At 50.8% G+C, this 15129-nt stretch overlaps 1 protein-coding gene across 2 annotated transcripts in view; it reads left to right on the top strand.

Moving 5' to 3' along the window:
• The first annotated feature begins 7729 nt into the window (after positions 1–7729).
• Positions 7730–15129, top strand: part of GPR50 (G protein-coupled receptor 50) — a 119274-nt gene continuing 111874 nt past the window's right edge. Inside the window, exon 1 of one of the 2 annotated variants that reach the window (XM_083797192.1) lies at positions 7730–7983. In XM_083797192.1, coding sequence (XP_083653318.1) covers positions 7809–7983 — 175 coding nt within the window. In that variant the 5' untranslated portion in view covers positions 7730–7808. Of the gene's footprint in view, positions 7984–10114; positions 14798–15129 lie in introns of those variants that run through there. The other variant, XM_083797191.1, reaches the window with a different exon arrangement.

Genomic DNA, 15129 nt, shown 5'->3' with positions numbered 1-15129 from the left:
GTCTTGCGTGGGCACGGGCGCTTCCAGGGGTTTGAATGCATTCAGCAGGAACCATCTCCTGAATAAGAGGGTTTTTCCTTATTTATGTACTTGCTCCAGACACTTTGCCTCTTTCCCCTCATCCTCGAGGCACACACGCGGCGCTCGGTGTGCGTGTGACACGGCTGCGCACGAGCTCCCTTTGTGACTTCTGCCTTTCGCAGGGGAGAAACACCTCCAGGAAGGCAAAGGGCCCTGACGACAGGAACCAAGTGCTGCTAAATGCGGACATCCCTTTTTGGACTAAAAAGTCTTTTCTGTACCATGCATATTTCCCCTGTTAATCATTTCCTTTTGTTCCTCGCAAACTTTGGTCTTCCGATGTTGTAGGGGGAATTATGGCTGCCCTGGCTGTCAACTTTCCTTTCGTTAACCGGTGTGGTTGCTGTTTTCTGTTCATCGTTGCACTCTGGTTACTCACCCTTTTCTTTCCCTTTTTTAAAAAAAAGTCATATTTGGCCTTGGCCGGTCTTGGAATATTGGGGATTTTACAGGCCATTGAGCCTTGCTTGGTCCTATTCACCGCTTCTGTGCCGAACTAATTGGCTTGATAACGAAGGCGAAGCGCTTCTCCTTCAAGGTGAAACGTGAGGATGGGAGGGAGAAATATTCGGATGCTCGTGGGCTGGGTGAGCTGAACGCATCAGGAATCAGCCGGGGCTCAGACAAAGTAGGGGATTAGGAGTCTGGGGTGGGAGAGCCGTGCGGACATCTGGAAGCCTGCTGGGCTCGGGCTGCAGGCACTGAGAGGCATCCACATCTCTGTGGATGCCTTCCAAAATAATAAAAATAATTAAAAAAAAATAAAAATAATTTTATTCACCCAGGTGGGAGCCTGGGGCACAGAGCCCCGGTGAGTGTGGGACAGGTTGGGGTTTTCTCTCTTTTAATTGGTGATGAAACGTGAGTATAAATGTTTTTGGAAAAAATATTGGAAAAGGAATTCTGAATATGTTGATATGTTGTGGACACAAGTAGCCAAATAGTGGCTTCTTGACTTCTTTTTTTTTTTTTCCCCCTCCCAGAAGTCATCTCTCTACTCGTGGCTCAGCGTGTGCTCTGCTCCTCCATCCTCCTCCGTCACCTCCAGGGCTTTGTTGTGCTCCCATTTCCATCCCTGCGCGCACTTTGTACCTGGTACACACACATACAAGTAAACCAGCTCCTTAGCTCAGTGCTGGTGTCGTGGAGAGCTGGTGTGTCGCTCCATGCCAGCAGTGGTTGTGGGGTGGAGAGGTTAAGGCTGGGGGAAGCCTTTCCCCAAAAAGCACCTGGAGCTCCAGCACCATGCCGGGGATGCTCCTGTGGCCGGGAGTTTGCATTCCCCTTGTCCTCAGCCCCGAGGAGAGCCTAAAGCCTCAGTCAATAATAAGCTTATAAGGCAGTAAATCTTGGTAATGAGAAAAACAGAAGACGGCATCTGCTCAACGCGGCGGTGCTGTGTATGGTTGGGTAAACCGCTACTGAAACCAGTCGCCCGTCGTTGTGGGGGTTACAGCTGGAGAGACGAATGGCCTGGCAAGACTGGCGGGGTTTGGGGGTGCTCTGGAGGAAAAAGGGTAAAAGCAGGGGAATGTTTCGGCATCCCTGTCACATCCTCAGAGATGTTGAAATGAGATGCGCCGGTGGGCGACAGGAGCATGGGGAGGAGTGGGACATGCAGGCAGTGTCAGTGTCCCTGTCCCCATCCCACATCCGTGCTGGGGGTCCCACCCCGTGCCCACCCTGGTCTGCAAGCCCAGTTAACCAGGTCTGTGAATCCAGGGGAGGAGGGGAGAGGTCTGGGGAAGGGATCTGCATGTGGCGCGTACTGCCTTTATGAATTGGGTCTTTAATAATTTACATTACCAGTTTAATACTTTGAATACAAATTATCTCGCCCATATGCTGTGCTGACAAACATAAAAATGGAGTAATCAAAGCTGTAATAGCACTACAGCAAAAAGACATAAAATGCCACTAGAAGGCTTAGGATAAATTATTGCCTGCACACGCTAGCTCTATGGCTCCCTGGTGCCAGTGGATGCATTGCAATTTCTCCCTCAGACTTTGCGTTTGGGCTCGAAGACTGGTGCCGTACCGGGAGCAGCGCCTCGGCTTCTGCCTAACAAAGAGGAGGAAAGGAAAAAGCTCGGACCCGTTTGATAAACGCCGCAATTTCAATTCTGCCCTGGCGGTTTCCATGGGCTGCGAAGAAAATATAGCCCTCTTACTCGCAGGGAGCCCCTTCTTCCTCCGGCAGGGTTATTTGCATGTATTATAAACAGCAGTGTTGGCTTGCCATCTTCAGGCAGCGCGAACGCACTGCACAGCATCCCCGCGCGTCCCCGGTGCTGCCGGTGGCTCGGAGCTCCTTCCCAAATAAATCACCAGCGGGGGGGCTCCGGCAGCACCAAGACCCTCACCGAAGGCAGGGGAGCGGGGCAGCTCGTCCCCTGGGGTCCCGGCACGGCGAGGGCTTTCGCTGCCCGTGCAGGGGAGCGTGTCCGTGTCTCCGGCTCCGCAAAGAAGTTTTGGGCAGATCAGGACCACGGAAACATCCCCGTCCTCATCTGGAGCAGGATTTTCAGCACAAAAGGCTTTATGAGACTCACAAAGCGTGGCATCTAGTTCTGCACGTGAGGTAAGTATTTCTCCATTTTTGTGTTTCGTTCCCCATCTGGGTGCTGACCATCCCCATGCACCTGGGCGTGCGGCATCTCCATCCCACGCCTTCAGGTATGGCAACGCAGCCGCCTCCTCCACGTGGTTTGTAACAGATCTGCAGCATCCGACGGGAAAAGCCCCAAAATTTGTTGCTGTGAATGCATTTTTCTGCAAGCTTCTCTGATATGACAGCTCCAGGACCTTCCTTCAAGCCCCACTTGGTTGTTCTGGAGATCTTTGCGTATTTTCATGCTTTAATAATGTCTTTAAAGCTGCTGCTGGAAAGGCTGAATAAATTCATCCCAGGTCTTTCCTTTGGGGGAAGCAAAACCAAGCCAAGCCCCAAGACCACAGCCTGGGGCCGGGGATGCCAGCTTTCGGCAGGGCTCCCACCACAGCACAGGCAGCACTGGAGCCTGGTTTTGCTGCACATGCAGCCTCTTTTTCCATCTGCATCTTCCTTTTTTTTTTAAGGACTCTGCATCCAAGGCCACCGCGTGGCCATGTTATTGTTAGCAGTGATTTCTATTTCCATAGCTCCGGGAGGCAGAGATCAGAGTCCTGCTGGGCTGAACGCTGCACGTACCGTAACAAAAAGGCAGTCGCGGTGCCAAACAACTTCCAGCCTTCTTCTTAATGTAAGGAACGCAGAATTAAGATTGCCATAGCAACATTTTGCTCATATTGCACGTATAGATATGACTTGTCAGTCATATATATATATGTGTGTGTGTGTATGTATATATATATATATATATGTGTAATGTGTGTATACAAACCCTAAATATCTCTGGCACCTTTTTCTGCTGTTGGGTTGATGCCTTGTGTGTTACAGCTCTCGGTGCTCTTCCCCCGCTGATCCCCGCCACGTCCAGGCTTTCTGTCCTCCTGGCCTCTGCGTTTCCATCCACTGTTTTCAAGCAAGCCAGCCGCCAGGAACGGGATCAGTGCCCATGTGCTCCTATCGAAGCTTTCACCCAGCAATTTGCAGAGGGCTGCAGAGCTCCCTGCCTGTAACTGGCAGCCCAAAGCACCGCGCTTCGTAGGAGGAAACATCTCGGATGGCTGCTGGAGCCGAGCAGGCTATTTCCCGTAATGAGGATGAAGAAAACGAGCCTTCGCCAACGGGGTGACTGAGCCCCTCGCTGCAGGCAGGGAGGTGCTGGTGGTGTGTCATTAAGACATTTCTTGCACCATGGCTGGTGGTGAGGGTGTCAGTGCCCAGAGCTCTAAACCAGCCCTTTTGCTGGGGCTGAAGCACAACCAGGGTATAATCTCAGCTCCTTTTTCTGAATGCAGCTGGTGGGGAACTGGGGGAGACCCTGGTGTGTCCAAAAGCTGCCCTCCAGCCGTCCCCTAAATGGGGCAGGACCGCGGGCTTGTGGCTGGGAGGAAGAAAGGGCAGAGTAAGGGAGAGAGGGGCTGAGAGCCACGGGGACCAGCAGGAGGCACCCCGCAGCATCCCTGCCTGCGGGAGGACAGGGGCAGGAGGACAAACAGGGACATTGTGCCCTCTCCCCTCCTCTCCTTGATTTATTGTCCTGCTGTGGGACACCGAACACCTTGAGTAACTCGTGTGCTGTTGGGCAATGTAGGAGGGAAGCTTTTCTCAGAAAATAAAACCCTCAAAATTCTTGTTGGCCACAAAATACGTCAACTGTATCTGAACCTTCCCGGCCTGACAAAATGGGGTGAAATGGCTTTGGCTGAGGCCATACGAATCACGTGCGCAGTTCAGCCTCTGCCATACAAACCATCCTGCTAACAAAAGCCTTTTCAGCAAAGGGGGGCTCTGATGCTCCGTCCCACAGCACCATTGCCCCTGTCACTGTGTACTCAGAGTCCTGAAGGAATACAAAGTTTTCCTTCTTTCCCTTGCCATTTACTGCAGTTTTGGGTAGCTGGGCTGAATGAGCAGGCTTTTCAGGTGCCAAACAAAAAAGCCCATTCTGGGGCAGCGAAGTGTGCGCACTGCACGGGGCTGGGGCCATGGGGACGAAGCAGGAGGCGGCTGGACACGAGGCTGGTGCTTTGTCCTGAGTTTCTGTGGCATAAATAGACTTGTCTGTGCGTCCGTCTCTCCTGCAGAGGCCGTTCTGGATTTCCCAGCCTGGTATTGCTGGATTCGACCCCTTCCTGGGGGTGCACAAGGGCCAGTAATTATTTTGGTAAGCACGAAGAGCTCCCTTGAGCCAGCCAAGGGAAATGGATATGTCGCTGCCACTAAGCAGGCTCAGCCAAAAGGACAAGATAAATCGGCCCTAAATATGCCAAACAGCATAGTGGTATTTGTGGAGAACAACCATTATCTTTGTATAGTTGACAAAAGTTAATTGTCTCTTTTGCACTGACAAAAATCAGCGTAGCAGTCAGCCTGTCCCCATGTAGGGGGAAAAAAATTCCTTCATTTATAAGCAATTCATTAAGCAGCATTAAAGCTGTCTCTGAAGACAAAATAATCTTTTTAAAGAGGACTCAAGGTACTGAGAAGGAAGATTAATGCCTCGGCTACTTTTCAATTATGCAGGTTTTCAGTTGTTAGGGTATACCTGGATTAACTCTTCCTGAGCTGAGCACCTTGGCAGGCGCCGTGCCGTACCGACGGGCGATGCTCTGCACCTAAAAATAAAAAATAAATAAAAGGTTTGGGAGTATTTTGCACCAATTGCACTCTGTTTGGTCCTGGTGTTTGTGCCTGTAACCTCACCTCTGTGCCACAGGAGACAAGAAGCTCTGGTTGCTGACCTTAATTCAGTTTCCTTCTCCGGTCATCGTATGAGCGGTCCCTGCACAACCAAACGAGCCTGAATTCTTCCAGCGCTCTGCAGGTATTTTTTCTTCAGCATGATTTACATCAGAGTTTCTGGCACTGTGTAATTAGAAAAGGTCTCATTGATACCTCCACCATCATTTCTTTCCTTGCCGTTGCTTCCTCGAGTGCCAGACTTTTCTTAATTGAAGCAGCGACGAGTTCATTTAGCAGGAAGGTGGGAGGAAGCAGCCTGAGAACGATTCATCTAAATCACCCCGCCGATGCAAACAGTTGCTCACTACATCTATCATAATTTCTTCCAAGTGTCGTACGAGAGATTAGTCACCGTAACCATGCAGATGCACGCACGTGCCTGGCAGAGCTACCCAGACCTGCTCGTCTAGGGCAGCTGCAGAAAAAGACTGCTTCGTGCAGGTGTCAGTTTTGCACCAAAAGAAAGGCCTTTTTAAAAAAAATTATTTTGGAAATGGGACTCCCGGCACTTCACACTGCTATGCCAGCAGATATTTTTAGGTGTGAGGCCAAAATCTTTGTTGGGCAGATTTGGTGCTCCTGTGGGTGCCCTTGCCTGGGGCAGCACCCCCATGAGAGGCACCCCTGCCCTGTAGCTGGGGGGAAGCAGTGGGGTTCAGCCTTAATTTTCTTCCAGTTATTCAGCAATCAGCTGATAACCAGTTGATATCAATAGGCAAAACCCCACCAGACGCCCCAGCTCAGCAATCTCCTTGCTGTGGGGCTGGAGGGCAGTGCCAAAAGAAGATAATCCTCCTGGGTATGGGTTTGCCAGGGCTCCTAAAAGCCTCCCCAGCCAGAGGAGAAGTGATGGCATTGTGCACATCCCTGCAAAGTGCTCAGAAAGGCAACGGCTTTTCCCTGCACTTCGGACACCACCTTCATTATTTTCAACCTGCATATGAACTCCAGGTCCCCTGAAGCCACATCCTGGCTCTCCACATCTAAAATATGTCTGAAAGTGACTTAAAAGTGGTGAAAACGGCACCAGACCAGAACAGAATGAAGGCAAAATTGACGAAGGATGCATCCACTTGAGCTGCTCCCAAACTGCAGGAAGGTTCTGAAAGCAAACTGGGAAGAAGTCTGCGAAGAAAACTATTTGGTTTAGATGGAAAGCAAAATATTTGCTAAACTGTATAGAATTCAGTGCAAGTTCACCCACAGGGCCAAGCTTCAAGCTGAAATACTGTATTTGACAATTTGAAAATGCACTGTTTTGATTGTTATGATAAAAATAAAATAAAATAAAATAAAATAAAAAGTAAAGTAAAGTAAAACAAAACATTTTGTTTCAAAATGGAGTGCTCTCGAGTCTCTCTGTTAAAGGCAGCTCAGCCAAGGCCGGAGTGCAGGAGCGGGGCTGGCTCAGGGTGCAGCACAGCCTGGCTGGGGCACCCCTGGGTGCTGCTGGGCTCCGGCTGAGCCTCACTGCTGATGGGGATGTGATGGGGATGGGATGGAGAGGGGATGGGGATGGGGGTGGGATGGGATGGGGATGGGGATGGGGATGGGGATGGGATGGGGATGGGGATGGGGATGGGGATGGGGATGGGATGGGGATGGGGATGGGGATGGGGATGGGATGGGATGGGGATGGGGATGGGATGGGATGGGGATGGGATGGAGAGGGGATGGGGATGGGGATGGGGATGGGGTGGGATGGGATGGGGATGGGATGGGGATGGGGATGGGGATGGGATGGGATGGGGATGGGATGGGATGGGGATGGGATGGGGATGGGATGGAGAGGGGATGGGGATGGGGATGGGGTGGGATGGGATGGGGATGGGATGGGGATGGGGATGGGGATGGGGATGGGGATGGGATGGAGAGGGGATGAGGATGGGGATGGGGTGGGATGGGGATGGGATGGAGAGGGGATGAGGATGGGGATGGGATGGGGATGAGGATGGGGATGGGGATGGGGATGGGGATGGGGATGGGGATGGGATGGGGATGGGATGGGGATGGGACGGAACGGAACAGGACAGAATATAATAGAATAGTTGGAAGGGACTTCAAAGGCCAACAGGTCCACCTGCCTGACCTGGGGGCTAACCAAAAGTAAACCCATGTTCCTGAGGGCACCCCGGGGGGGTGACCCCCCCCCGAGCCCCGCACCGGGCGGGCTCCCCGCCGCTGCCCCCCGCCACCGCGCGGTGTCGCCATCCGACAGCGCTGCCGCCTGCCCCCCCCCCCCCCCCCAGCCCCTCCCCGCCCCGCCCCGGGCCCCGGCACCGCCCGGGGGTGGGGGCGACGGGACCCCCCCCCCTCCAAAAAAATAAAAATAAAAAAAAATCCCCCCCCAAAAAGCCCCGCAGTAAGGGAGCTGCGCATGGAGAGGCAGGGGGGGAACGGGAGCTGCCGGCCGGGGCCGGGGGGGGGACAGGCGGTGGCCAGGGCTAACAGCGGGCTGGCGGCCGTGCTGATCGTCACCATCGTGGTGGACGTGCTGGGCAATGCCCTGGTCATCCTCTCGGTGCTGAGGAACAAGAAGCTCCGCAACGCCGGTGAGTGGGGGGGGACCCGGGGGGAGCGGGGGGACGGGGCGCGGGGAGGTCCCGGGGTGTCCCCCGCTGGGTACCGGTGTCCTGGCAGCCGGCAGGGAGGGCTGGGGTCTGCCGTCAGAGGTGGGTTATTTCGGCAAAGGCTGGGAAAAAATTCCCCAGGAATTGCTCCGGAGGGAGTTTCAGGTGATGCTGCTCGGATGTACCGCAGGGCGCGTTGCGTTAGGGGTGCTCGGGCCGCTTTTACAGGCGAAGGCATAAAGTGACCCGTACTGTTACAGCTCACTTAAATGGTTTGGATGAAACGTTCTCCGGTGTTTATAACGTGGGAGAGAAAGTTGTGAGTGTTGTGGAGATGCTGATCTCTCTCTGTGTACCTCACTCTTCTGTTAATACGGAGTAACTCAACAGAGTACAGTAAAAGTAGCCCTTTACTACAGGATAAGTAGTAAAACTGGGTGAGCCCGATGGGACAACACCCCCGCCTCCTTGCCCCCGCTCTTTGATTGATTTATTAACAAAGCGTGGCCCGTAGGACACTCATCACATAAACGTGCTGCTTTCTGTTAGCTTTGCTTTAAAATGGGAGCACTGTGAGCTTGTGATCAGAAGGAAAAATGGATACCCCCTTGTTTTTCCCCCCAGGGTAACTGGTGGTGTGTGTTCTCTGGCTGAGAAGTGCAGCAGGCAGATTGGAAGCCATTTAGCTGCCTTTACCACCTGTCTAATTGTTATCACTTGGATGCATTGCAAGTCTTATTAAGCCTGCCTCCTCTGCAAGTTAAAAGTTGCTACGAAGTGAAGGAGAACTACCTCCCCTTTGGGTTATAACAGCGATATTTTCAGTCTAAGTACCGGTCAGGAGCCAGTTGCCAAACACATTTCCAGGCTTTGGTTCGTGCATTCAAGGCTCAGCACACTTGAAAGGTCGAGGGTGGTGGGCAAAGGCTCTGGAAATGCAGTTTTCTACCTCTCCTGAACTCTCTGCAAACGCAGGCACGCAGCCAAAACGTGCACGCCTTGAAAGCCCACGTCTTGCACGCATGCTGCCCTGCAGAAAGCTGCTCCTGCTGCCTGCTGGCTCCTTTTCCTCGGTAGCAGCATCGTCCGCTCAGGGAGCCGAAACCTCTGTAGGGGCAGTCAGTGGGGTTACAACTTTAATTAGGTCACCAGGCCCAGCTGGTTTTAATCCCCTTGCTGTACTCTGGGTATGTTGCTGTGAGGCTGTCACACTGGCCCAAACCCAACGCAGAAGTCCGCACACATCATGTCAGCACAGATACCTGTGTCAGCCAGATGCCTGGTCTGGGAAGAAGCAGCAGAGCGGCCTGACAAGCCCTCCTCCCATACAGCTGTGTTGGCCAGCACTAATCGCGTTCCCGTCTCCTCACACTTTGCTGCTTTGCCTTTCCCTGGCTCTGCGGGACCGCAGCCGGGGTTATCGGCCTGCGCTTCCCAGGTCAGCCGGGCTGAAACGTTGGCACGCTGCGAGCTTTGTGTTTGCTCAAGGGGGGGGGGTATTTATTGTTCCGAGACCTCTGGAACTTCCTGCGTGCCCTGTGACATGTTTCTTTTCTCAGAGTCAGTGTTAGGGAGCTCCTTTGTGCATGTTCACGTTTTCCAGTTTTGCAGATGTGGAAAACGTTTAGTCGTGCTGAATGCCTTTCCCACTTGCTTCTGGAATTCGGAGAACTTGGTTGTACCTGAAATGTAAGTCATCCTTATCTGCAAAGAGAAAAATAAATGCTTATACTTTCTACATCTGCTGTATCAGGACAGATAATTTCCCTGCACTTTCTTTTAGTGTCAGCCTATTGTATCGATAGATCATTGCTTTTTTCCTGACATATGTTGCCATTATTTTTTGTGATACCGTTTAGCTTTCTTTATAAAATAATTTGCTTTCTAGCTACTCATAGTGGATTTTCTATTCATTACTCATTTCTTAATTCGTCTCCTGTCTTAATTCTTTAGCAAAATAAACTTTTTCTGAATATAGTACTGCTTTTCTGGAAGGAGGAGGGCTCTACTGAGGTATCTTTAAACATCTCCCACTGCCACATTTGTATATATTTAGGTGTTTTCTTTCAGTTATTTTTGTCTGATTGTTTCTAGTTTGGGGAGATGGACCTTTCAGAGGCGTCGCATTGGACCACGTTCAGTTTTCATATCTCAGGTGCAGCTGGGAACTGCGATTGGTTTCATCCCAGCTCCTGCATGATTTCCTTGTCCTGGAAAGCTATTGACTGTATGTAGGTGTTTTGAGATGATTTTTTTTTTTTTAGCACCACAAACCCTCCAGCATCTGCCACAAGCCTGAAACGGCATCGTTTCTTTCTGTACATTGTGGGTAGCTGCCTAAGGAGCTGCTCATCTGTTCTGCCAGTTCATTCCTCTGTAGCAAACTCCCACCGGGGCTTCTGATATATCCTGACCCTCTGGAGTGCCAGAGGATCTGACGTGGGGATTGTGGCTCTCTGGGAGAGCCAGGGAAATGTCACATTGGCCAGGGAACTGCAGGAGGACTGCTGGGACTCCACGTGGAAGGGTGACACCTGGCACCCCCCTCTTAAACAGGGATGCCATCAAAGGTGTGAGCTGCTCAAAAATGTCCTTGCTGTGGGGAACAGCCCATGACAGCATTTCCTTTTAGCTTCGTTATCGACTCGCTCAGCTGGACAGTGATGAATTTACCATGTCGAGCTGGCTGCCGGCGATGCTCCTGTGCCATCAGCCACAAACGTGGATGCAGCACCGGGGCTGCTCCAGGGAGGGCTGGCACAGGCCTGGCATGACCGACGTGGTCCTGCTGCTCCTTGGCGTGGTGAAGCTGGGGCAAGTGGTGTGTTTGGGTAGTGGGGCGTGTCCCAGTGGGCTCAGGGGGCTGGTGTACTGGTGGGGATGTGGTGGTCCCTGCTGGGGACCCTTGGCATGCTGTCCCGGTGTTGTGCCATGGGCACGCACAGTCCCTGCAGAAGTTCCTGGGCTGAAGACTTCTGTAATTGTGGCCTGCTGGCTGGAGGTTTTAGGTTTCTTCCAGTTGGGTGAAGACCCTTCTCTCCAGCCGTGCGTGTGCTTAACACAGGCTTTTGCTGCATGCTGGTGCAGGTGTCCACACAGCTACCCTCAAATTAGTTAAAACAAAGTTCCTCTGATTAGGAAAACCTACGCCAGACTCGTCTCCATCTCTTGGAGACTCCACTCGCTGAACTTTGCTTTCTGGTTTTGAGGCCACGAGGGAAGGTTATTTCTACATGGCTGCCTGCAGACAAGCATCCTGTTTTTGTGCACGGGTGCAAGCGCTCCTGCAAAGGTGCTGGGCACCAGCACTGTGCCTTCTCCTTCTCCTCTGTGCTGCTGTCAAGCCGTGCTTTCCCACGAAACGCCACCTCGGCTGTGCCCAGGCTCTGCACAGCAGGAGAAACTCAGCCAAGTTGTTCGTGTGCCAAGCAAAATCCCAGCCTGCCTCCCTGGGAGGGCTGCCCTGCACGTCCCGCAGCAACAACAAGCCAGGCTGGCCAGGGCTGGGTGCTGCTGAAAGATTTGGAGGGACAAACACTGGCTTTGGTAATAGCAAATGATTAATGGCCTCGCTGACAGTCCTGCCGCACGAGCCGGGACCTGTTTCAGGAAGAGGGAAGGTGGGCATACATGCTCTGTTTACTTTTTTTTTTCTGTCTCCATTTTCTTTGCACTTTGTTTGCTTTTCTTTCTCCGTTCCGCATGGGTGATGTTTAATCTCGTCCAAGTCCAGGCAGAGAGCAGCAGGAGGAGGACAGGACCGTCCTGGGGGCTGCCTGGCAGGGACAAGGCTATGCCCCAGGGCTGCTCTTGGATGAAAGCACAGAGGAAAACTTGTGCCATGGTTTTCCCATGTGTAACCATTCCCGTTCCTGAAGTCGGAGCTGTGGTGGTGACACTGGGTGCTGCTGGCTGCCACCACCCAGCCTCAAAGAAGAGTCCATCCAGAGGGGCTGTGACCAGCTGGAGGGAACACCTAGGTGGGAAAAACAGGGTTTTCTGTGCAGGGCAGAGAAGGGGGTGAAACAGGCGTTGCCCCACCTTATTAGGACAATAGGCTAATTAGCTAATGAGAGGAGTCTTCCCAATGTGGCTGTACCCTCGGAAGATGTTAATTAAAGTATTGCTCAATCCCAAACTACACAAAGCCTCTGTGATTAGTGTGGGAGCAAGGAATAACCAGCGACTGAACACCAGCATTGTGTCCTGCAGCACAGGCACAGCCTTCTCCTCCTTCTCTTAAAAAGAATGTATTTGCTTTGGAATAAATTATACAGAAATGGAAACGGAGCAGTGGGCAAGCAACAAATAGGGCTTGCAAGGGGTTGGAGTGTTTCTGCCTTTCCGTGGAGGCGTCTGCCCTTCTTCCCTTACATTTTGGCTGCAGTTCTCTCCTTCATGCTTCCTTTTTTGAGATAAATTTCTCCCAGAACTGGCTGAGTTTCTTCTGACTGATCATTAACCTTATAAAACCAATTGCTGTCGCTGGGGCATTCACATCACATTGATAAGCCAGTGTTTCACATTTTTGTCTCACCTTTGAAAGTGATCCTTTCCTGCTGGCCGGCAGACAGCAGCCTGCAGCATCATGGATTTACCTAATTCATTGCGGATCCGGATTCATTTACACAGGTCAGAAAACTTCCCTGAATAGGGAGCAGGACAGACGATAGAGAGCCAAGCACTTGTTGACTTGTTGGCCTTGTTCTCCAGTCTTATTCCTCATCTAATCAGCAAAGCAGGGCGACCAGAGGGTGGCCTTTCGTGTAAATGATGGCAGCTTAAGGAAGTGCAATGTGGAAATACTTACATCTGGGAGAAGGAACAGCATGCACCCCCAAATGAAGGGCTCTAGCAGCCCCACCCAGCACGAAAACTCAACTTGGCTTGTGGGGATGAGCTGTAAAAATTCGGAGGTGAAGTAGGAGGAGCTGCTTGCACAGCCACGTGCATCACAGATGTGGCAGCTGGCTTTTGCTCAGCATCCAACACCTTCGGGCAGAAACTCTGGGAGAGTTTCAGTAGAAAAAGTGTATTGTGATTACACAGCGGTTAAAAATGTATTGTTTCTTGTCAGTAGTGTATCTGCCAAACCCGTAAAGGCTTTTTTCTCCTCTTCCTTGGCTATTTTTGGTTAAGACCTGCTTTGCAACAAAGTCGGTAAAGACAGGCTTTTACTTTAGAAAGTGGAGAAAATATTGCAAATTAATGGGCAAGGCCGGAGGTATTTCATTGATGGCACCGTAGGGGAAGCCCAATTCTGATTTTATCTGCAGAAATTCCACAATTTTGCAGCACCGCCTGGCAGACTTCCTCCTGATTTTAGAATGGGTCTGAGTGGAAAGCTCTGCTCGAATATGGACTTGAGCTTGGTGTTGCTGTGAACTCTCTTGAGATCTTAAAGTGCACATAGAGGTGCTAAGAGTTTAGAAGAAATGTAGTTACATATCACCGTAGTTAGTGTTTTAATTCATATATCTGCTCTGAATAAAACTTTTCCAAAAGCTTCTGTCTAAATTTAAATCGATTGTCTCTAGCAACCAGCCACTAATACTGAGCAAAATGTGCTGAGCATGCGAAACAAGCGTGGATATTAAGCCACGAATAAATCATTGGTTCAGATCAGCTTCCGCTAACGATAGGGCCCATTTAAAGAAAATGTACCATGTAATTCAAAGTGTTTCAGAATTAATAATAATAATTACATTCTTAATCACCAGGAGGCAATGTTTCTTTCCCTTGCAGCTGAAGAAACCTTAGCAATGCAGGATTTACACTTCTCTAGGTGTAAGCCTCTAATTTCTCCCAAGCAATCGTATCAGACACATGCTGTTGTGCGGGATTATTCCCCCCTGCCAAGTGGGGAAAATCAAGGACTGCAAATTTAGTTTGTTTATTGCTTCAGGAAGGGGGTGGGTTTGAGTCCTATTTCTGCAGCAAGGTTTTCTTTAGTTTCTGGAGAGCACTTGGGCAGCAAGCAGGAAGCTGACATCTTCTCACATGATGCCTTGTATAGTGAATAAAACTTGGGTTGTTCTCTCTATATAACGGAGGCTTTACTTTAGGTGAGATGTGCATCTGGTCTGGGTAGCAGGGCATCTTCAGGTACTGGTGGCTTCTCCCACCAGTTTGTCACCAGCAGGAGCCTCGACATGCAGCTGTCACCCAGGCAGCATCATTATGGCTTTCGTGGAGATTCCTGAGCTTACCACCAAGTTAGGCTTCTGTGATTCAGGCTTATCTTGGAGGAGACTTGTAAAGATTTGTCCAATCCGTAAGGGTGTGTTTTCCATGAATACATCCTGTTTTCTGGCCGTCGTTCAAGCCTGGGCTCTGTCTTGTGGCCATCACAGCATCTTCCCTCCCTGCCTGGCCTCAGCTGCTGCTTCCGCACATGCCTTCTTCTCCCATGAGGTCCTATAACTTGGTAAGTGAAAGCTTTGTGCATCAACTGCCTCGTAAAATTTCCTTGCGTATTTACTGGAGTAGTGCTCAAAAATGAGTGCTCTCACTAGAGAAGCGACCGTGTTGTATTGATATTACATGTGAGCCTGGAGCGCTTGGCTGTGCGTCAGGAGGAGTGCTCCCCCAAGGCACATTATCGCAATGGAGCCCAGTAAATGTTTTCTTGAACTTCTCCGTGCAGCAGCTGCTGCTGCAGTTGCTGGCAATGGGACAGGAGAAGAGATGACCCTCAGATCTACTCTCATCCTGAGAGCATGCATGAACCCCCCCGGTCTCCATATGGTGAGAGGAAATGTCACCTTACCAGGCCTCTGTGGAGTTGTTGAGCATGGTAAGTGTTGAGCTTATTTCCTTCTCTTTCTGAACACTTCTTAATTTTTGTGGTACTCACAAAGTCCAAGACATTATTTCTATAGAGAAGTAAAAATCCATGAAACTTAAGAAAAATTAAAACAATCAAAATGTTGGCTTTTTACAGCTTCTCCAAGACAGCATGTATTGCAGTCCCTCACCTTAGGGCTCAATGTCATTTCTGTATCTTGATATGTTGGAAATGCTATTTGCATTCACCCACTGTAGATGTATACAAATATATTTCCAATCAAGAGAAAAAATTTAAGCTGAGGGAGAATTTAAGGTTACTTTATGGGCAAGTACCTTCTG

The sequence above is a fragment of the Anser anser genome, assembly GCF_964211835.1.
Source record: "Anser anser genome assembly, chromosome: 13".
NCBI lineage: Eukaryota > Metazoa > Chordata > Aves > Anseriformes > Anatidae > Anser > Anser anser.
Note: the sequence above shows the minus strand (reverse complement) of the source record. Positions and strands in the feature narration are given on the sequence as shown.